Source organism: Macrosteles quadrilineatus, unplaced genomic scaffold (assembly GCF_028750875.1).
Source record: "Macrosteles quadrilineatus isolate MER2022 unplaced genomic scaffold, UCM_ALF_1.0 Scaffold_10__1_contigs__length_6754688, whole genome shotgun sequence".
Lineage (NCBI taxonomy): Eukaryota > Metazoa > Arthropoda > Insecta > Hemiptera > Cicadellidae > Macrosteles > Macrosteles quadrilineatus.
In genome coordinates, this window is record NW_026542603.1 from 2968941 (window position 1) to 2992732 (window position 23792).

The 23792-nt window shown below is 36.1% G+C and overlaps 1 protein-coding gene across 1 annotated transcript in view; it reads right to left on the minus strand.

The window, feature by feature from the left end:
* Positions 1-23792, minus strand: part of LOC129004698 (fez family zinc finger protein 2-like) — a 39528-nt gene that overhangs the window by 9886 nt on the left and 5850 nt on the right. Inside the window, exons 2-4 of the mRNA XM_054433263.1 lie at positions 18024-18695; positions 17308-17599; positions 16665-16846 (exon numbers count right to left, since the gene is read on the minus strand). Of these exons, the coding sequence (XP_054289238.1) occupies positions 16665-16846; positions 17308-17599; positions 18024-18666 (1117 nt within the window). The 5' untranslated portion in view covers positions 18667-18695. The remainder of the gene's footprint in view (positions 1-16664; positions 16847-17307; positions 17600-18023; positions 18696-23792) is intronic.

A 23792-nucleotide genomic window follows, 5' to 3' on the forward strand; every position in this document is an offset into this window, starting at 1 on the left:
TACAAAAAGAAATCGAATCCATTTTACTAAATCCAATTCCATCCAATTTAAAACTTAAAATTCTAACTTTAACTCAGGATACAATATATCCTCTTTCCCAGTTTTTACATCACAAAAAGCCAACTTTTCAACATGACGCCCGTTAACTTTAATCGCACTTTAAGGAATTAAAGAAGGCTTTAATGAAAGAAATCTTAACCCCTCCACGGCTACTACGCGCAGGCACGCTCATCAAGCAATAGATTTGCCCCTCATTAATGAACGCGCGTTTCATTATAGGGTTGTGCTGGAATCTCCAGGCATTAGAAAAACTGACGGCTCCGACGTGACCGAGTCGGCTGGAATTTATCTTCGTCTATTGTTTTTAATTTCTGCGACAGTGAAACACTGCTGCCGAGACGTAGTGTTTCGGGAGCTGCTGGAATGGACTGCGAGAAAAAGGGTTGAAAATACGTTTTGGTTTCGTGTTTGTGGAATTAGAACTTTTTCACGGTGTGAGATTAAAGTTGTCCGTTGTGTTGTGTTACTTACGTTGGCTATCTTCAAATATCGTTTACTTTGTAATGGTTAACATTGTGCCCTCGGGTTCTCCGGGTTATTTATTTATTTGAGTTGAAAACAGCGTCTTGTAAAAAGCTCTCTTATAAAAAATAATTTTTTACAACTGTAAACAGGTAAAAAAAGGTTGATAGATAAATACTTGGCCGCATATTTCCATATTGCAAAAAACTATTAGGATAAAGAAGTGTCGCGCTCTTGGGCTCGCATATTCATATGATTAGGATGAGATGAATACCGCAACAACTGTTAATAAAACTTACATATCATTCAGTCAAGGCTTAAGTCCTGAATGTATTTAAACGCAACTGTGGAGAATGTAGAAAACTAATCGAATTTATCTTAGACGCAAATGCTCCGGTGGGTCGCATACAGGAAGGGAGATGTATTATATGTGTGCAGTTTTATCGCCTGAGTTTGTTAAACCAGAAAAGGACAGGAAACTGTATCAGCTGTATTACAGTCTCCACAAACCCGAATTAAAGCCTATTAAGATTATGTTTGGCTGTAAACTAATCAGTGATCGGGTTTTCTTAATGTTGATATATTGTTTTCAATCCTCTATTTACATATTACTTTATTTCTGTGGTAAATCACACGATAATATTAACACATCGCAGGTATTAAAGGTTTCATTCCCAATTTGTTTGATGCTTTTAGTACAGACATATTATATATTTCCCTAACATCATAATAGTACAACTACATATTAAATACCCCTAAAGCTTGAAGAAAATATAAATTCACGAATATTCGTCTAAGACATCAACGATAATCCGATTTACAGTTATGTCAACTAAGTACCGAGTACAAATACATCATTAAAGTATACATTACTGTACATTGACAACAAGGTACTTTCTGACAATGAACACGAGATCAAGACTTAATACACTAATACACGATTGCAGTTGTACTTGCACAACTCTATTTACAGTCTTTGAAACTTACAGAAAATATCCAAGACATTTTAGGGTACTGCTTCCGAAAACCTGACGGTAGTACAACTCACTATCGATTTATTAACTATATATTACAATTTACAAACATAAATACAGTAAGTACGTACTGAAAGGAATATACTGTATCGGCAACAAGAAGGCCGTTTGAGAGTCAATAGATCTGAGAGCTGTGTTGCTATCATTCTCTGCCGCCCTGGTACTATGTATCGCACCACAGCATGGGACGGCGATCCTCGATCCTCGCGACCTTCACTCGTCGATTGTTGTTCGATTGATCGACTGATTCGAGCACGACCACGCTGCAATACAGTGAAGCGAATGATTCGACCATCGTGTGAGTGGTTTGGTCGTGAAGAAGTGTGTTAAATGCCAATTATGGTTATCTTCTCGAATTTGGAAGAAATATGATTTATATGGAACGAAGTAAATGAGACACGCCAAGAGAATTTATTTAAATGGCGGACTAGTTGGTTTATGTCCAGTATCTATAGAATGAGTTTTTGTTTACTAGACTAATTATTGGTGTTTCACTAAACTTTCTTAACGTTATAAATATTTGTGGTTGTATCGGTTTCTTTCCCTCCTCTGGTTTTGATACAGAAGAATAAAGCGCTGTAAAACCTTTTTGGAATAACATTAAAATATTTAGTCGCCGTCAACGAACTCAATTATAACACGCCAATATTGGCTTTACATGTTGCTGTAGTAAGAGTAGCATCATCCCAAAGTAATGATTTTTTTCTTTAAATCAGTGAATCACATTCGTTGGTTTCGTGATTAAATAAAATTAGTAAAAGGTATATGTATTCAAAAATATAAATATCAACGTCTACAAAACTCCGTACAACCTAGTAGATGGAGTCCATCGGTGCATTATTTACAAATAATCACATTACTTATTTACACTGTTATCAAGGTCACTTCAATTTTTTCTCCTCGGATAAAAAGCTAACAGCGTCGAGCTTAGATTAAAAAAGTGTCACGGAATTGTTAATGTCTGCCTTCTTTGTTTCATTGATATGAATTACACCCGCATCGGTTTTTATTGGGATCTTTTACACTAGCTTCCTTCTTTTATTTGATCTGCCGTTAGATCCCGTTGCTTAAACAGTGTGTTGGTTGTTGTTAGTTTATCAATTATGTGTTTTAATTTTATATTATGTGATTATATTCTAAATCTGTTGCGCAATATACACTTAAGACACATACAGTGCTAACTACAAATAGGTTACCTGTAACAATGAATAATGTACCGCAATCAATTATAATTTCGTAAAAGTAGTCATTGCCACAGTCGATTAAGCCTATCTATGAGTTAATATGATTTTAAAGTATTTAAACAAGCATTTATATTTGTAACCACGTTAGAAGCAATTTACTTTGCTACTTTTCAAACCAAAAATGCGAGTTGTTTCACGCGTATGTATGGATTTTTGTAAAGTTCTTCATAACGAGAAGGTCCTTGCTTTGACCATTGGATACTGAAGTATCAATAGTCAAGTTTCAAGGCCGAGAGACATGTCGGATTTTCTTTTCTTCTTCATTATCCATAATCTGAGATCCGAAGGCAGTAAATCAACCGGATTGTTTTTTGTACCCCCAGACCTCAGAGACAACTTGCGCTCCAAGCATCTTACCAACTCTGACATCAGAATGAAATATATGGGAATACTTACTGTAAACATGAATCCCGATGGTATATATTGCCATCAAAATACGCAATAAGTAACATATTAACAAAATTATTATATTGCTCCAAAGTAAAATAGTGTTCAACGACCACATTTTCAACCCCAAAATCGAAATATGAAACTGTTCCTAGCTAAAAGGATTACAACCGAAAATCTCAATCGTCTAATTGTAATTCGGTTATGATACTCGGAAAAATCAATCTTCAGAGAGCAGACGCCCATGAGCTAGCAGGGACTAGGGGGGAGACCCTAGGGACCGAGGGGCCAATAGTGTTAATTGGCGATGCGATTTTTGTCGGCGTCGGTCCAAGGCCAATTAAGCTGGGGTTCTAAACTGCGGGAACAAAAAGCGAGCAGGTTGGTACAGAAACAAAAACCTTTACTTTGATATTCCCAACCCCCTGCCTCCACCCATCTTCCAATCATATATCTGTAATCTTCTCTCAGCAGGTCAACTTAATTTCGTCTGTTTCTCCCCCTTCCCCCTATCCTCTCTTTCTCCTTTCTCCGATTTGTTCATAAAACTTGGTTATCGGGTTCTATAGCGATCGCACCTTTCTCAACTCGATTACTTCCCTTTTAGTTTGATTTCTGTTCAGATTTCCTTGTGAATTCGTGTGTGGCGTTCACGTATAGTTTTTATTGGATATCTTTGTAATTTTGTTTTGTGAGACATAAAAGAGATACTATTTTTCTAGCTTAAATTAATTGTTTTTATTTTCATCTATATGCCCCTTTTATGGTTACAATAAGTGTATTTATTTCATCTCGTAATTTCGTGAAGAGAATCAGTTAATGAAATTCGAAGTATTAGACAGTGAAATCTTAAAGTGGATTATTAGAATAAATATTCCTGACAAACAGGATCAACGATTTTTGTGAAATTAAATTATTACAAGATTAAAAGGTGTTAATTTGTATATTAAATATTTAGGACTAGAAATAAAACACATCACGTATTTGTAGCATACTCTAAAAAAATCATATAAAATCGAAAAGTTATAACTTAAAAAAATAACGTAAAAAATAATAAATAAAATCAAAAATAAATAAGAATTAAAATAATAAAAGTTAAATTAACAGCGTGCATTCTGGTGGCTACTATACTAACGAACAAAAGTTTCATTTAAAACAAAACAAAACTAGTTTTAAGTGTTTGATGACTCAAAATGAATGAAGTAGTAGACATAAAAACAAACCCAAATCTATTCTCAGAGAGAAATACCTTTAAATAATATCAATAATGTTTGAAGGTAAAAAAAAATTATCAGGGAGTGTTGTTCATTGCCATTTATGGATACTGTATAACTAGACATTCCATTCGCATGCCAATTTAAGAATAAAAATGAACATATTGTATAATGGTATGTGTATTGAGCGACGAAAGATTTATGCTGATGTAAAATGGGACTGACCGATACAGTACTGACAAATACGCTAACTTAAGGGCAGAGTAAACTACCACACAACTATCACAGTGACCAAAACCAATGGAGGAAATATAAATGTAGACTGTAGCACAATCTTTCAGTAACTCAATCAACTATCATTTGCTACATCTGGCCCATACTTCAGGATCCAAAAGATCCAAAAGTCGACGTTACCCATTGTAAATACCAATGATTCCAAACAATCGATCACCGATCACAAACAAGTGTCGGTACCGCAGTTTGTTTACCGGCGGCGTCGGCAATGCAGTATTTGTAAGTTTGTTAGTTTTACGACCCCGAGATGCTGTCGAGGTAAGGACAGTCAATACACTGTTCCCACGGAGGTAGTAAACCGAGATAACATGTCTTAGATAACAACGCAGTAAAGCGGGATTTCCCGTCATTCCTTCGCGGGGGGAAAATCTCTGCAAATGATTTTTTTATGACGACTTTTCTACCAATTATTGGTTTCAAAGTGTTATTACTGCGTTTTAATTTTAACAGCTGACAATAATCTTCACTGACTTTTTGGTGTCCAGTGGCATTTTTAGTTACGAAATCATTAGCATCACTTTTTGTCATGGGAGATTGTATTTCATGGCGTTTTTATTAAGATTTGTCTCAATCTTATCTTACTAATATTATAAATGTGAAAGTTTGTGTGTTTGTTTGTTTGTTTGTTTGTGTGTTTGAAGTTCAATCACGCATAAACCACTGGACGGATTGGGCTGAAATTTGGCATGATGATAGCTTACATTCCCGATTAACATATAGGCATATTCTTAACTCAAAAATCCTTTCGGGCGCCAACCCAGTGGCTCTGTAATTCCCCATGTTAACCTTATGAGTATTCATGTTTAAAGGGAATTAAAGAATTTAGTCAGCTGTTTTAACTAAAAAAGTTGGTTCTATGATATGGAAAAGCATTAAAAAGTTATAAGATTTACCAACAGGGTGCAGCACTATATTTTTTTTGCATTTATGAAAACAGCTAATTTGAACTAATAACAACAAAAAACTGTGATTCGCAATGAGAACTGTCAAAGTAGGATTGTTTACAGTTATGTTTATGTTTTTCATTTCATGAATAATTTGTGATATTTTGCGAATTGTTGATAATTTATATTTCTCTATTGTTTAGGTTAAGTGGTAGAACATTATGGCTATGGTAGATGTGTAATACTACAGAATACTGTGTCCTCCCTTATTGCAAACGCAAAGCTTGAGTATAACTGCAATTAATAAGCATTTTATTCTTATATTCCAACCCCGTACGAAGGACGGGTACTCTGCTAGTATTACAATAAAAATGATAAATTAGCTATGCCAAATTATAGAGTTTTCAACGCATCTTAGGTGTATATATATATAGATCTTTAAAACTCTCTTTTACTTAGACTGCAGGATAATATACAGAGTGTCCAGCTTCGATTAGGACAAACTTTACCAGATAATTCGAGAGGTCAAAACAAGCAAAAAATGCAATACAAAATGTGTCTATCTCAAACAGTTTAGCGTCTGTCTGTCTGTAGCCTATGTGCTTTTTATAAACACATTTAAAACTCCCTAACGGTTTGATATTCAATCACAAAGGTTTCAGCAACCTCCGTATTTAAAGCAATTTGATGTTAAACAATTTTGTTTAGAGGTAAAAGAACTAACCACAGATAACAGACTATACACTAAACCACAACACTGCCTTCGTGCTGGAAAAGTTGATGTCAATTTTATTGTTTTACAGAACTAACAACTAACAGAACTATTGTTGTACAGAACTAAAAATGCATTGTTGTATGGTTCGTGGTTTGTTTAGAAATTTTTTTCTTGTTATTTTAGAGATTCAAAATCTCCTTTAACCAAATAAAACCGATTCAACAAATTAAATTAAGCAAAATAAGTATACCGTTTGGCCCACTACCTTTGTATAAAATACGATCAAAATATCAATAACCGTTTCAAAATGGCGGCTAGTTTTGTTTTCCAAGCTTAATAACTTAAAAACTATAAATATTTAATTTTTTATGTTCTCTTTTAAACTGGTTGTAACAATATGCATCTAATTCTTACTGAAATTTCACACAATATTCCACCAAACAAATTAAAAATGTCCATTATGGCCGTATTTTACCAGTCTTTTCCACTCTCAAAGGGCCGAATCGATATTTCAGAGCCCGGGCAGGTTTAGATAAAGGGAGACAGTGGCAGTGGCCAAATGTTTTGTGGACTTAGGTTCAGGTGAGAGGAGAGGAGGGATGATTAAAAGGAGTGTGAAGCAATTCTGTAATGAACTGGGGACAAGAGAGAAGTGGACAGTGTCCAGGACCGCCTAATTGGTTGACTTTCAACCACCTTCCTTTCACTACTGCGGCCCGGCTTCATACTGATTTTAATGTATATTACAGTTGGAAATAGAGTTCAAATGTTTTTATTACGCCGAAATTGCGTTACGTGTGTTAATTATTTGGTAATACTTTCACAATTTGTCGCATATTTTAAGGTAAGAGAGTAGAGTTGAGTGAGCTTACCGGTACAGCTTTGTTAATAAGATCAGCATCTCATTAGCTAGGCCCTGAATTAAAAACTACAGATTAAGAGTTAGCTTTTTTACGACCACACTTACTAATCCCTGATTTCAAAGCAATGTAACTACTCACATACTTAGCTACTTGTTGAAAAGTTCATGGAATTGAACGGTCAAACTTATACAAACCTACTAATTATTAAATGTTTAGTATTTTCTGCAATTTTATATGGCAAGCAAAATAGTGCTTACAATTATTCGAATTTGTAGATCTAACAGATACAAAAGGTCGGTTTTAAGTTACTAGAAAACGTAAGCCTATAGTAGTTAGTTAGACAAGTTTAGGCTCATAGTAAATTTAAGTAAAAATTAAAAACATATTTAGAAGGAAGCAATTCAACCTAGCTGTCAACGTACTGATTCAGCTATTTAGTTTACCTATGAGAGTTTAAATACAATTTCCCCCAATCACAGTTATAATTTTTGAATTCCAATAACATGTGCTCAATATAATTTGTAACGGCTCATTCCCATTCGTATAGTCTTCAGTACGTAAACATAGTGAAAACATCACCCTTTACAACAAAGGTACAGGATTCAGCTACAAAATACCAGCAACAAAGTGAAGCCAAGTTAAAGTTGATTGAAAATCTCCACGTTGGAGCTGAGACGTTGCAGAGGTTCAGAAAATCAACTCGGATAGTTAGGTTGAGGTTGAGATAACGAAGTTAGACAATCAACTGAAGACAGACAGACGCGAGGCACGTACACACCAACCTCAAGAGGATATATTCAGAGACAAGGATTTACTTTGAGGTTAACTTCAGAATGTATACTGTGTGGAGCGTATTGTGGATTTACCATTGTGTTATCTGTACAATACAACGTTGAATTGTCTTATGATTTGAAGGGTGCTTTAGTTAGAAACATGAGAAATACCATACATATAAGATGCATTGTAGCTAGGATGAGATGGTGTTACTGTAGCTAAAACATATGCAGCAATAGCTAGTATTAAAGTATTGCAAACCACCGTGATATTTAATATTATGTTGTGTTTTGAGCACTATATCATGGAGTTTATATTTGACATGCTCAAATCTAGATACTCATATTATTAAAATAGAGGGTTGTTCTGACAATTTCAACAAACTTAACTACATGAACGAACTTAAGTAGGAACAGATTTCGAGTATACACTATAACTTATTATCATCCGGAATACCGGTCCGATTAAATTCTCGGCAAAGTTCGAGTGCGTGTTGATGCCTTCTATTCACACACACTTTGTTTTACCAACTTTAAAATCATTATGATGGAAAAATAGCCTTTATTTACAAATTAATACTGTCTTCTTGTGTTACAATCAAAACAAGAGCAACCTTTAAAATTCAATATAAAAAAATAATCAAACATTGACCATCAACTCATTTTGGTTGGTCATGGAACCAACGCCAAAATATGCTTTGTGTTTTTCAGAAAGTTAAAAGATTGTAGTAACTTAATTCAAGTCGTAAACCCATGAAACACAAATAAAACCATTTAGCTTCAGCTCATCGCGCTAATTAATTTCCCAAAAAGCTTATGTAATCAATCGATACTCATTGAATCAATAAACGCTGCATTCAAATTTATATTCAAAGTACGTGCATGAGTAATCAAGAAATTAGTATCAGAAATGCTGAACCAACACTGAACGCACTGAACGTTGTTAAAAATACAAACAGAAGCGAAATCAAATAACGGGTGAAGAGAAGCAGAACATTATTTGTCCTCGGTTGCAATCCTGGGCTTCAGAATGTAAACACTTGAGGAAACCAAAACAGCGAAGTCGCGAAATTTAGATTGAGCTCTTACCCGGCGACAAAATATTGTTGTAAGGAGGGTGTCTCACCGTTCACCCGCTCCTGCTGTTGGTGTGTTAGTGAAGAGTTCATTACATGAAGGATTACCAGTCAATAGTAATCATTCGATAGTTAGGCTGAGAGATCGATAATCGTTTGTATCTTCACTCACTGCTAAATTACAGTCCGTAAATTACAACAAGTCTAAGGTTTGCAATTGTAAGGTGATAAGTCTGAGGTTGAAAAGTCCGGAAAGGCTGAAAAGTCCATTAAGGTGAAAAGTCCATAAAGATTAACAAGTCTAAGGAAGGTTGACAGTTGTTAAGGTTGACAGTTGCGAGGTTGACCGCAAAGGTTGACGGACGCCCTCACTGTCTCAGAATGTTTAATTACGCCAGCGATAAAGCCTTTACTGCGGATTATGCGGAATATTAAGAAATTGTTTCTGCGGCGACGGCAATTAAGAGGAAACGATCCCGACAGTGACGTCATAAACGATTTTGACAATCGCGGTGCTTCAGTTTGATGGGGTAGATTACGTGTAAATAACTCTGTAGCCGCATAACTATTGTGATATTATACAGCATATCAATAAATTAATATAAAAACTAGTCATTATTTAGCGAATACTTTAAATACCCCCGTCGCAGCAAACCTGCATACTAAGCGAATTTCCATTTACCCGGCTTGATTTCTACTAAAATATTCCCTATAAATTTTCAGATTTATTTCCTATTTAAATAACATTAATTTTAGTGAGTAGTTAGGTTTGCTGCTATGGGGAAGATGTTGAGGTGTGTTTTTTCAATTGAAATATTGATAGCTTAGTATGAAATAAACCAAATTGCCAAATTTGATTAAAATATATCCATAAACAAGCAAACTAGAACAGTTTATTTATTCTCCATAAAAATAACATGGGAATTTTAAATTTACAATTTTTTTAATTTTCTCCGTAGTCAATGAACATGAAAAAACACTTCAATATACTAAATTATTTGTTTTTTTAAGCTCTTCAAAATGGTCTAGAGAGAAATTTAGAAATTTAAAGTTTTTAGGGTCAAAAATGAAAAAAAAACCCATTTTTACCCCATAAAACCCCCCATAAAACCCTGATCCCATGGTCCGATTATGCTGGTTCGCGAACTCGTTCGAATAAACGTAGGTTTACACGTTTGTACCAAATTTCATCAAAATCGGATCAATTTTGCTCGAGTTATCGCGCTAACGGACACATATATATATATATAAATATATATATATGAATTTGAACGGATGGTTTTTTTGGCCTCTGGGGACCTCAAAACGAAAAAGTAAATCGGTCCCGGGTCTAGGTCTTACCATGAGACCTACGGTAATAGCTTATTCCCTATATGGGAAATTCGCTAAAAGTAAGTAATCACATACATATATGGCAAAATGGCAGCTGTATGTTAAACTTTAAACGATCACTATTACATCATTGCCTAAAAAAACATGTAGATCAAATTATTATAAATAAATACGATTTTTTTGCATTTTTCTAAATTGTTGAATTGTTCACAAAAATAATAACTAATTTTGGAAGGTTAGGCTGTACCTTAATTCCATCTAAAAGTAACATGTAATAAGTCTATTTAAAAATTCACTATACAACAATAACCCACACATTAGATACACAACCACAGACTACAATGATGCTATTGTAGAAGAGAACATCTTGCAAGGAGCAGGACCAAGCAGAACATTCCTCAACAGTGATTAACTCTTCATAGCAATAATCTACACAGTAGATACACAACCACAGACTACAATGATGTTATTGTAGAAGAGAACATCTTGCAAAGAGCAGGACCAAGCAGAATATTCCTCAACAGTGATTAACTGTCATATAACAATAATCTGCACTAGGTACACAACCACAGACTACAATGATGCTATTGTAGGAGAGATCATCTTGCAAGGAGCAGGACCAAGCAGAATATTCCTCAACAGTGATTAACTGTCATGTCACAGCAATGATCTACACATTAGGTACACAACCACAGCCTACAATGATGCTATTGTAGAAGAGAAAATCTTGCAAGGAGCAGGACCAAGCAGAATATTCCTCAACAGTGATTAACTGTCATATAACAATAATCTGCACTAGGTACACAACCACAGACTACAATGATGCTATTGTAGAAGAGAACATCTTGCAAGGAGCAGGACCAAGCAGAATATTCCTCAACAGTGATTAACTGTCATATAACAATAATCTGCACTAGGTACACAACCACAGACTACAATGATGCTATTGTAGAAGAGAACATCTTGCAAGGAGCAGGACCAAGCAGAACATTCCTCAACAGTGATTAACTCTTCATAGCAATAATCTACACAGTAGATACACAACCACAGACTACAATGATGTTATTTCATGATGGGTTAGCCTCTGGATCGAAAATTGCAATATAAAAATGGTTTATTTTACCTTTTTGCGTCGAACGATCCGTGTGTAGTTAGTACAACTACAGCTGTTTCATACCACTAGGGTACATCATCAGGTTGTTGGCAGAACGTTAGATAAAACGGCATTCATTAATAGATGAACTTGTCGAAATAAATATGTCTATATACACATAATACACGAAAAACATTTAAAAAACACGAATTTACGAACTTGGCCAAGTAACGAACACACGAGACAGGCGCCGATGGATGTTGCGTCATGACTGCTGTCGTGTGTCCAAGCATCAGCTGTTACCCCTCCCCCCCCAACTCCTTTATCAGTTTTGTTTTGGTTTAAATGAATGGCAGTATTGTAGATGATATTAGATCTGAATGAAATTTGTTCATTCAATATATGGTCAGGGTGTTCTTTGGATGCCTTGTATATTTCGAACTCCTCTATTGTGTCCATGTATCTGCCTTTAGTACATAAATGCATAATTTCTAGATTACTATGTATGTCCGTGTAGTTGTGGTTTGCGTTAATTATGTGGTTGGCGAATGCTGATTTCGAGTTCTTTTTGGGTAGGTGTTCTTTAAACCTAGTAGCGAAAGAGCGAGCAGTTTGGCCGATGTAAAAGCTCGGGCAATCGTTACATGTCATTTTGTAAATACCTGTGCTGTTTACTTTATCAGAATGTGTTTTATTTTTTTCTTTAAGCATAGTAGATAATTTGTTAGATGTTTTGTATGCAACGTGTACGTCGTTCTTTGCCATTTCTTTTCTCAAGGTGTTATTGAGTACTACTCCAAATTCAGCACATACATACTTTTTGTTTCTGGGTTCTAGAATCTCTTTTGTTTTATTTTTCTGTTTTCTGATAAGTTTATCAATGAGAGAGCTTTCATATCCATTGGCAACGGCAATGTGCTTCAAAATGTTTATTTCATTGTTGTAGTTTTCTGTGGTAAGGGGTATGGATAATAGTCTGTGAACGAAACTATTGTAAGCAGCTGTCTTGTGGTTGAAAGGATGGTGTGATGACGAATGGATGGTCTGGTCAGTTGTTGTTGGTTTTCTGTAGATTTTGAATTCCGTGATGTGATCAGTTCTTGTTATTGTTACGTCTAAGAAATTAATTGATTTGTTAGCTTCGGTTTCGAGGGTGAATTTTAGTTTATGGTGGACATTGTTCAAATAATTTCCAAGTATCTTTATCTGCCTTTCATTACCATTGAATAAGATTAATGTGTCATCCACATATCGGCTGTAGTGAACTATTTTATCTTTTTGTTTGTTGGAATCTGACCATAGAAATTTATTTTCTATATTGTTTAGAAACAGTTCTGAAAGGACGCTTGAAAGTGGAGAGCCCATAGCTAAACCTTCGTTTTGTGTGTAGTATTTATTTTCAAACGTGAAATAGTTTTGTTTGAGGACTATTTTAGTGAGATTAACTAACTCATTTTTAGCCTCGGTTGATAAGGAGGAGTTTTTATCTAGATTAGATTCAAGTATGTCGATGGTTTCATCAATGGGTACGTTTGTGAATAAATTCACTACGTCAAATGAGGCTAAAGTATAAGAACCCTTTAGTTTAATTTTACAGAGTTGGTTTACTACATCAACTGTGTTCTTAACACTATGGTCGTTATCTAAGGCGGTCTCTTTCCTAATTATTTTGTCAAGTTTTTGAGCAATTTTATAGGCTGGTGAGGGTCTGAAATTTACTAGTGGTCTGATGGGCGTGTCAGGTTTGTGGATCTTCGGTAGTCCTCTAAGAATGGGAGCCTGGGGTTTAGTAACTTTGCATTGCTTTATTTCATCTTTAGACAAAAGATTTGTTGACGAGGATATCAATTTATTTATTTCTTTGGAGTAGGTAGCAGTAGGGTCACAGTTTAATGTGTCAATATTATTGGCTGTGATGAATTCACAAACTTTGTTTACGTATTCAGTTTTACTGAGGATAACAATGCAGTTTCCCTTATCAGCTTTTGTGATAACGGCATTGTTTTGTTCTAACTTGTCCCTAATGTTGGCAGCGACTTGTTTTAAAGGTTTATATTTTGTCAAGTATGATTTTCTAATGTTTGGATTTAAGACAGCTTTTTTCATTTTGTTTGTGATCATTACTCTTGCCGTATCACGTGCGTCATTGTTGTTTAAATATTTTACAGCTGTTTCTGCATTTAGTAGTTCTGATATCAAGCTATTTTTCTTATCATTGGGAAAATTATAATTTAATCCTTTGTTCAAAAGATTGGTTTCTTGTTCAGAGAACTCTATGTTCGTTTTATGACGAACAAATTTCATTCAGATCTAATATCATCTACAATACTGCCATTCATTTAAACCAAAACAAAACTGATAAAGGAGTTGGGGGGGAGGGGTAACAGCTGATGCTTGGACACACGACAGCAGTCATGACGCAACATCCATCGGCGCCTGTCTCGTGTGTTCGTTACTTGGCCAAGTTCGTAAATTCGTGTTTTTTTTAATGTTTTTCGTGTATTATGTGTATATAGACATATTTATTTCGACAAGTTCATCTATTAATGAATGCCGTTTTATCTAACGTTCTGCCAACAACCTGATGATGTACCCTAGTGGTATGAAACAGCTGTAGTTGTACTAACTATACACGGATCGTTCGACGCAAAAAGGTAAAATAAACCATTTTTATAATGATGTTATTGTAGAAGAGAACATCTTGCAAAGAGCAAGTCCAAGCAGAACATTCCCCAAAAGTAATTAACTATTATATAGCAATAATCTACACATTAGATACACAACCACAGACTGCAATGATGCTATTGTAGAAGGGAACATCTTGCAAGGACCAGGACCAACCTTGACATTTATCAACAGTGATTAATTGTTACAGCAATAATCTAAACATTAGATACACAACCACAGACTACAATAATGCTATTGTAGAAGGGAACATCTTGCAAGAAGCAGGACCAAGCAGAACATTCCTCAACAGTGATTAACTGTCAAGTAATGCAATAATCTAAACATTAGATACACAACCACAGACTACAATGATGCTATTGTAGAAGAGAACTAATGACTCTAATGTTTTGTTTTCAGGAAAATCCAATTTAATTATTGAAAAATCCTCAAACTGGAGTCTCCTCTCTATAAAAAGTTTTTGGATGAAAGAAATCTGCTTATCAGCACAACAAAATCACATCTAATATCCTTTTCAACTGAACAATCAATAACAGCATTTGAACCTAATATCTTTATAAAAACAGACAAAATTGATCAGGTAAACCAAACAAAGTTTCTGGTACTGGTTATTAATGATGGTTATCTTGGGATAATAAAAAAAAAACTATGTAGTAAATAAATTATGATATGGCATTCATGCCTTGCGGCCGATGTCCAAGGTTTGCAACTTGGAAACTCTTAGGATAATCTATTATTCTCTAATTCATTCCCACATCTCCTATGGAATCGCCATTTACGGAGCAACAACTTGGATTTGGCAAATTTGGATAAAATACTTATAAAACAAGAAAAAGCTATTAGAGTGATCATGAAATTAAAAAGAACAGATTCAGTTAAAAATATCTTTCCTGAATTGGGTGTATTAACAGTTTACAGTTTGTATATTTATGAGACAATAATTTATGCAAAACAATTTCATTTATTATCCACTGCAAATAAATATAACACACGCTTTCAAATTAACCTTCCTAGACATAATTTAGAATTCTATACCAAAAAACCTTCATATGCAGGCTTAAAATTTCTTCAAAAATTACCGATTTCACTTAAAAAAAAAAATACAAACAGATTCAAAAGCCTACTGAAAGACTTGTTGATAAGAAACCCAATTTATTCCATCAAAGAATTTTTTAAATTGTAATCTCGAAACGACCATTTGAATTCCAGATACTACCTAGTTTTACTCTGACGTAGCCTTCCAAGATTTTGTGATTTTTTTTTAAGTTATAGCACTCATTTTTAGTTTTACTATATAAATCCTTTCTGGATGATTTTAATTATTTAGTTTATAATTTTTTGTTTATGTTAGTTTAATGACGCTATTCAAGACATATTGTCTTAACTTTGTGAATAAAGAATATTTGATTCATTGATTGATTGAACATCTTGAAAGGAGCAGGACAAGCAGAACATTCCTGAACAGTGATTAACTGTCATAGTAATAATCTAAACATTGCATACACAACCACAGACTACAATGATGCTATTGTAAAAGGGACCATCTCTCAAGAAGCAGGACCAAGCAGAACATTCCTCAACAGTGATTAACTGTCATGTCACAGCAATGATCTACACATTAGGTACACAACCACAGCCTACAATTATGCTATTGTAGAAGAGAAAATCTTGCAAGGAACAGGACAAGCAGAACATTCCTGAACAGTGATTAACTGTCACAACAATAATCTAAACATTACATACACATCCACAGACTACAATGATGCTATTGTAGAAGGGAACATCTTGCAAGGAGAAGGGCCAAGCAGAACATTCCTCAACAGTGATTAACTGTTACAGCAATAATCTAAACATTACATACACAACCACAGACTACAATGATGCTATTGTAGAAGGGAACATCTTGCAAGGAGCAGGACCAAGCAGAACATTCCTCAACAGTGATTAACTCGCTAAGACACAATCCCGTTATTAATCGTCGTCTGTGAATTATGCACTAATTACGGAATACGCTCAGGGAGGCTTGTAGAGGAGGGTTAGAGGTGTTCAGCACATTATCACCCCACGGTCAGCTCATCGTCTTACCCTGGAGGGGGGTGTAGGAGGGAGAATGATAAGTGAACTGTCTTGAGAAGAAGGGATTGTAACGATAAATTCGCATAAGAGCGGGGATTGTAGGATAAATGTAGAGTAATTAGATAATTACGAGTGAAGTTATGAAAAATGAAGCAGTTGAAGGTGGTAAATTGTTCTGCAGAGATAATTTTTAATTTGTGTCTAACCTCGTTTCGTTGTGAAATCTGTTTAGAGGATTTTCAATTCAATTATTGTAAAACCACATTACCAAACAAATACAGCTAGGATCTCGTGAGATCCTTTTGCGATTGTTTTATCTTCAAACTTCAATAACAAATAATATGATCCGACTGAGTGGTGCAATCTTTAAAAGTTGAGTGAGATTAATGTTAATGTATCTGCATTCTGGTGCATCAAAATATATTTACAGATCTATGTTTAGCTGTTGTATACAACATGATACAAGACTCACCTGTGTGTATGTAGGTGTGTTTCTTCATGTCGGACTTCTGGTGGAACCTCTTCCCACAGAACTGACAAGGGTAGGGCCGCGTATCCGAGTGTATCAGCAGATGTGTAGACAATGTAGACGACCTCTTGAATGTCTTGCCACATTGTTTGCACTCAAACACCTTCTCCACACTGTGTACCGATCTGCGGCAGCATAACCACCTACGAAGAAGAGACATTTTTTTTGTACAAGAAAATCGTATTTCAAAATTATGTTAACATTGATTACACATCGTGACGCAAATACAATATATTCTCGGTTTCAATTCAGTCATACCAATGTCTCAGCAATGTATACTAAACACTCATCAATCCGAACCCCGTTAGTCTTTGGAGTAAACAGTTTTATTCTATGTACATATTAAAAGTGTTATTTTACGAATGTTTTGTAATTTCCGGCATTTTAACAACACTCACGATGCTGATTAAGAATTTATTTGTTAAAAGTTCTGCACATAGCCAATACTTTCTATTAACTTTTTCTCTAGGATTCTAACACACCTGGTCCGATATTACATTTAATGTTCGCATCTATTACCCCTTCTTAAACACCTTTGACTCTACTGTACGATTTCTTTATTATTCACAGTCTTGTCTTCCCTTACCTGTGCTGACTGAGCGACACCTCGGCCCCGAATGTCTTGTTGCACAGTTCACAAGCGAATGGACGTTTGCCGTTGTGAGATCTCCGCGAGTGAACCTCCAGTCCGTGAGGTGTGGGGAACATCTTGTCACACTTGACACAGCTGTAGACGTCTCCTCCTCGCAGCAGTAGGTGGTGATGGTGAGGATCATTACCCCCAGAAGTCAACAACTGATGGCGCAGGCGGAACAGGTCTTCGGGAGTCGGTGGCTGAGGAGGAATCCCGGGGAACAAACCTCCGGGGTTGGGGGCTCCTGGAAAAGCAGAATAGTGTTTAGCGATGGAATAACTCATTCAGTGATAGGTGAACCGCTCTTAGCAACTCTTGATGAATCTCAGCTATCACTCGTGATGTAAAATTACTTCATACAAAGGCATTATGCTTTGAGATCACTTGATGTATGTAATTTTGTTAGAGTACTCTTCTGGAAGTACTAAATAATTGCAGTTTGTCAAAAAAATTAGATTTTTTGAATCAGCACACTTTAAATTTGTCCAGGCTAAATGATCTTTGGTAGAAATCAACTGATTGGCTTCGTTAGAAACAAAGAAATCTCACTCTACCCCCGCCAATCTACCATTCATTGCTTGGAATGCACGAAGCTGAGTCAATATTTCAACATAGTGGCGTAGTTAATCACTTTAGTAGTTCTTGAGTTATAATATATTTTAAATTACCTTGAGGAGCAGAAGAGTTGGCCATTGCTGCAGCAGCCGCCGCATGGACCGCGCCGAGGCTCAGGTAAAGCGACCCCGTCAGGAGATTCTTGTTGGTATCTACTTCACCATCCTTCGGTGCTGGGTACAGCGAGGAACCCAACGGGAACCCAGGAGGTGATAGAAAATGACGCGGCAGAAATGCAGAATTTCCCGGATCCTTCCCGTCCCTTAGCAACAAGTCGGAAAACGGAAGTCCAGGATAGAAGAAAGAACGCGTCACAGAGATTGTTTCAGAAAACGGTTGAAAATTCGGGTCTTTCCTTATGCGAGGGTAATCAGGCCTCAAGAGAGCGTTGACACTAAATGCTTCTGCCTTTTTCGACTTGGAGCTCGGCGAAGCTGTCCGCATCGTCATTTCTAGGGGCGGAGTTCTCGGCGGACTGTCGACTTCCAACTCTGGTGAGGTCGATCTAGTTCTCGATCTTGACCTCGACCTTGACCTCGATCGTGACCTTGATGACCTCCAAGGGTCAGGTCTCCGCGTGGATTCGTCAGTCATCGTAGTGACGTCACTTCGCACCCTGTTGATGTTTTTCATTTGGTCGTTGTTATTGTTGTTGGAGATGTCTTCGTCTTCTTCCTCGTCGTCTGACTTCTCCATCAGTCTGTTGACTCCGAACTTGATGGCGTCTGGAAGGAAATAAATACAACGTTTAGTCTGCTGATTGGTATACATTCGTTGATTTGGGTTTATGTTTACATTGTTCTACAAATTAAAATCACCATACAGGGCTGCTTACTTAGTCAGAATACATCTTAAAGAACCTACAAACTTGTAAATCATCCACCCAAAACAGCCAAATAAACATTTTAACAGACACAATCGACCAAAAGCAATTATCCACGGATTTGGCGTACGGCGAACGATTACAACAAAACTGCAGCGACGGTTGTGATGAATTTCGCAAATTTTCGCGGCACGGCTTAGTGGGGATTGCAAATGTCCAATCGTTGGGGATGAAAAATTGAATTTCAAAAACACTACGCTCTGACACGGAGTAATCAAAGCGTCAAATAAAATCCACTAAATGTTTTGACCACATTGTTTATTCGGGCAGTGGTTTTTGTCGGGGGAGTGGTAATGGCGGGAAACGAATCACACGATGGATAAACCGGCGCGAAAATATCGGCGTGTCGATTCTGTGAATAATGAGACTCGAATACGCGACTCGTGAATAATGGAAAAACCAATCACGCTCGTAACACATAATATCGGCCTGATGAGTTCTTTGAGGTTCAAACTCATCGGCGAGTTCGTTCGCAGTTTTAATGGACTTTTGATCCCGGGATTAGTCCATTACTGGCACAACAAATAGAAAATTAGCGGATTACTAGACGCGTGTGTCGGAGGGGGAGTTTGTCATAGTCACGGTGTTATAATAATGGGTTAGAGTTAGACTGCAAGCGAATCAATGTGCGATTTGTAAATTCAATGAGGCGCAGTAATCGTTACCGTAAATAAAGTTGAGCCTTGTAATTGATGATGACTTAGAAGATAAGGCTTTGATTATATCTTTTTTGAATTTATAAACTTCTTCTTTGATAGTTAAAAATGTTTATTATTAATAATTATTTTCAAATTGTTGTTCTGACATAAAATTAACAGTATAGTTTTCACATTCATTTAGTTACTCAGACACATATTTTATTTTATTTGTTGTAAAATCTTTTTGTAAAGACACACACAAGTAATGACGGTAAGAAATTTGCATAATATTTTGATTTTTTAAATATTGGTTTCTTCAAATTTGAGTAAGATTGTTTGTCAATTCCCCGTAATATCTATATTTCTATGTACATAGAATTTGTGATCCATCCGTGGTTCTCTATTGATACTTCATATTGAAATATGTTTTGAGTTATAGGATGGAAAATGTAGTATGATATTTATCTTTTTTTCGATTTTTGAATGAGAGTGAAATAATTTCCCTACGTTACTTTGAAGTACGTTACTCACTTTTGCGTTACCACCTAGGATACAAAACATTCATATTAATAATAATAATAGGTTAAATACCTTGTATACGTCCTCAATCCAAGTCGTCATTTAAAAAGACGACTTGGATTGAGGACGTATACAAGGTATTTAACCTATTATTATTATTATTATTCAATCCAGGAGGCAAACATGGATAAAATTCATATTAAATACACAAAAACATGCTTCATAACCAATAGAATTGGTCTACTTGTATTTTACAGTCAGTATTATAACCTACACTGGTCAAATCACCGACCGTTTAGTGTTTAGACATCAGGCCCAATGGTCGCCGATCGCCGATCTGTCCATGTCGCAATCTGTTTCAATCTGTAGACGGCTCTCGATAAATCCCGTGTCACTTCACATAAACAAGCTCGCCCATAAACATTTCAATTTGAATCAATACAAGATTTCATTGGCTTGCCAGGCACGTCTCTCCCACCAACGCGCGACTAATCCCAGCTAAGATTTCTCCGTTTAATTAAAAAGAAGTGTTAATGAAAACTGCCAGATCGCCTTGTGATCGTTTTAATCTAAGTGTACTTCCTACAGAGTGTTCGTTGTTAGATTAAACATACTCAGTGAATCGTCTTGGTTAGTTTTATAGCATGTTTATGCGGTATGTGTTTGTTGTTTAATTTTGGTGTTTTCCCAACTATTACAACCAACAATGTTACAATACAATGATAAACTATTAAAATACAATACTATTACAATGGCTATTTGGGTGACACAGCCATTGGAAACTTGTACTTTGATATTTAATTGATGTTGAGGGGCAGAGCGCACTCAAAAATCTACCTTAAGCTGGGTTTTCCTAGGCGCGGAAGCGGAGAGTGGAGAGAGGAACGCGGAGAGCGGAAAAGAGATTAACATGGTGTTCCACTCCGCTTCTAGGAAAACGGTAACTAAGTGGAGTCCACTCTCGGACGCCAGTGTGAAACCGCCTTTACGTCTATGTGCACTTTAACTGTGCACTTAAGAGGCGGTTCATGAGCTCGGGTTTATCGTAGTCCGAGCCCAAAATCCGGAAATAACCGGTATTTGCACTGCGACTTAAAAATCGTGTTCACGAGCTCGAGACTTTATAAGCCGCAGACCAAACTGATAAGTGTACTCGGACCCAACCCATCTAGCAAGATTTTATGAATTGAATGTCAACGCGGTAACTTATCTGTGGCAAGTTATCTGTGGCAAGTTATCTGTGGTATCGGTAACATATTAATTTGGAAGGACTAATGAATCAATGGATGGAGCTAAACTTATTTCAAACTAGTAACCGTAAAAATTAATTTATGCTTCGCTAACATTTGACAAATATATTTAGTTAAATTTTATATCATAGTTTTCCTGCGAATTCTAAATTACAAACATCACTTTGCAACGAACGAATGTTCAGTTTCTGATTGTTTTCAAATACCCTTGTATCAGTAATGTGTCATAGTAGCAATGTGTCTAGTGAACAATCCGTAGTCTAACTGACACGTTAGTAAAGCCACTCATTTGAAACAGTTTAGTTTAGGATTCAAAGTATCGTTAGAGCTTACAGTACTTTTCACAAGTGGTATCAGAATAAGTTTAAAGTTCAATTCATGCATGGTTAAGCATAAGAGTCTGTGTCACCTAATCACTTAATCGCAACGCTAGCAAAAAAACTCCCACCAATATTCGCCAATTCGAAAGACATTTTGAGTATGTTCAGGAATATTTTAGGAAAATAAGCGATCAAACCCCTTACCGATTTTCCGTGGGAACCGGCCGATGTTGACGAGATCGACAAATCGTAAGGTCATCTATCAAGGAGGCAGCAGTCATTACACCCCCTCTCACTCACTCCCTCTCTCTCTCTCTTTCTCGCTCACACACACTTGCATTATTCACCGCCCTTATTGGTGCATGCCTCTCCTTATTGATAACTATTAGGTTATAACCACCCTGCACCCTCCACGGTGATTATGGCAATGATATTGCTGGGGTAGACGGTTGACGAAGGGATTGACCGGCGACTATTAGGGGCGATGAAGACAACAATTGAGCTGGGCTTTTGAAGAGAACAAGGGAAAATGTTTGATTTACCTCGAGAAGGGTCGAAAACTATTTCAGTATCCTGAATAATAGTTTAAAATTGTGTGAATTCTATACACAATTTTGTGTGTACTTTAGGTATCCCCTAAAAATTTTGTGTTCAGTTTTGATTGGTTTGATTACAACTTCTCTTGTGTTTTGGAGTTCAAGTTCATGAATTTGAATTCTATCATTGAGTCGTATAGCCGCTTACAAAACATATTTGGGATATTTTAAAACACTATCTTTGGAAAATAAAAGCATTTTCTTAAGCATTTGGTTGGGCTCTGCCCCAGTGAGATTATTAAGTTTAACAACTGTTAAAACATTAATGGATATTTCCCTTTCTAAATCCTAATTGTAGTTATGATGACGCGATTTCATTGCAGCGCGAACTAAATACACACAATACGTTGTTAGCATACAAATATACCTTACACATGGTCAAAATATAATCACAATCACATTATAAGGAATGCATTATAACTGAGATTAAAATAATTCACAATGTTAGTTACTGCAATCGTAAAAAAACGTATGTTTTGAATAACTTGTTTCATATTGAATTTTCACCCATGCGAATTCTAAACTTCAATGCCAATGTACTCCATTACTACGAATGGCAATCGTTCAGACAAACACACAAATTCTCAACTCAACTAATTTTTTCCCACAAAAGCAGTAAATCGAACCGAACGAACACGAACCCAAACACGGGTGATATTTTGACAAGCAATACAAACTCTACCTCGAGATTTGCGCCCCTTGAGTCAACAGAGCGACGTTTTTATCGCGGACGCCACACAACGTCGATTTTGTCAACAGACTTTCGTGACCGTAAATTGTCCGTGTGTTGACTCTGCGCGCGCGCCGCACATCAAAAATAGATTTATCGCGGCCCCAATAAACAAGGGGAGACAAATACAGGGGGGTCGATAGCGCCCCCCACAGGTATACCTGCGTTTGTGCTCTTTGCAAACTCAACTACTTAATTGTTTTTGTTTTGAAATGAGTAATTTTTTTCGTGTTTCACATCGTCGAGTATGACGTAAAAGAGGAGAGTATAGCTTTTGTAGTTTTTGTATAACCACCTAAAGGTCATGTTGTTGATTATTATCATAATTTGATATTGGTCATGTACTGTTTGTCATAAAAAAAGCAAGTAAGTAGAAACGACTACTTTATCTTTTGGTTGATATTTTGATAGTTTTTAAGTTGATTAGCGAGTAAGTTTTTCTCATACTGAACTAAGATAGTTATGGGTACATAAAATACAGTATTATGAAATTCTTACAATATCTTGTCTAGACTAGACAGCTTGGCATATCTACAGTACAGTACGTCATGGTAGTGTATTTATGGCTAAGTTTATAGTTTATATCTTCTCGTAGTTTTCCGCAAGCATAAGAGCGTATAACAGTTCCTATCTTCAACACAGCTGAGGAAGAACTTGGTTAACATCCCTAGTTTTATGGGATGATCTGAAAAGCGTCTTATAATTACCGACATCCTATATAGTCAGGTTATATATTTCTACACATATTTAACAGATTTAGGATGGTGGCACATAGAGACCAATCAGTCAACAAAATAAACTATTACCATTGACAAATAGAATAAATATAGACGAATAAAGGTTCCGCGATGTGCCGCTAGAGCGTGCTCGCTCTTTGATTTGCTGC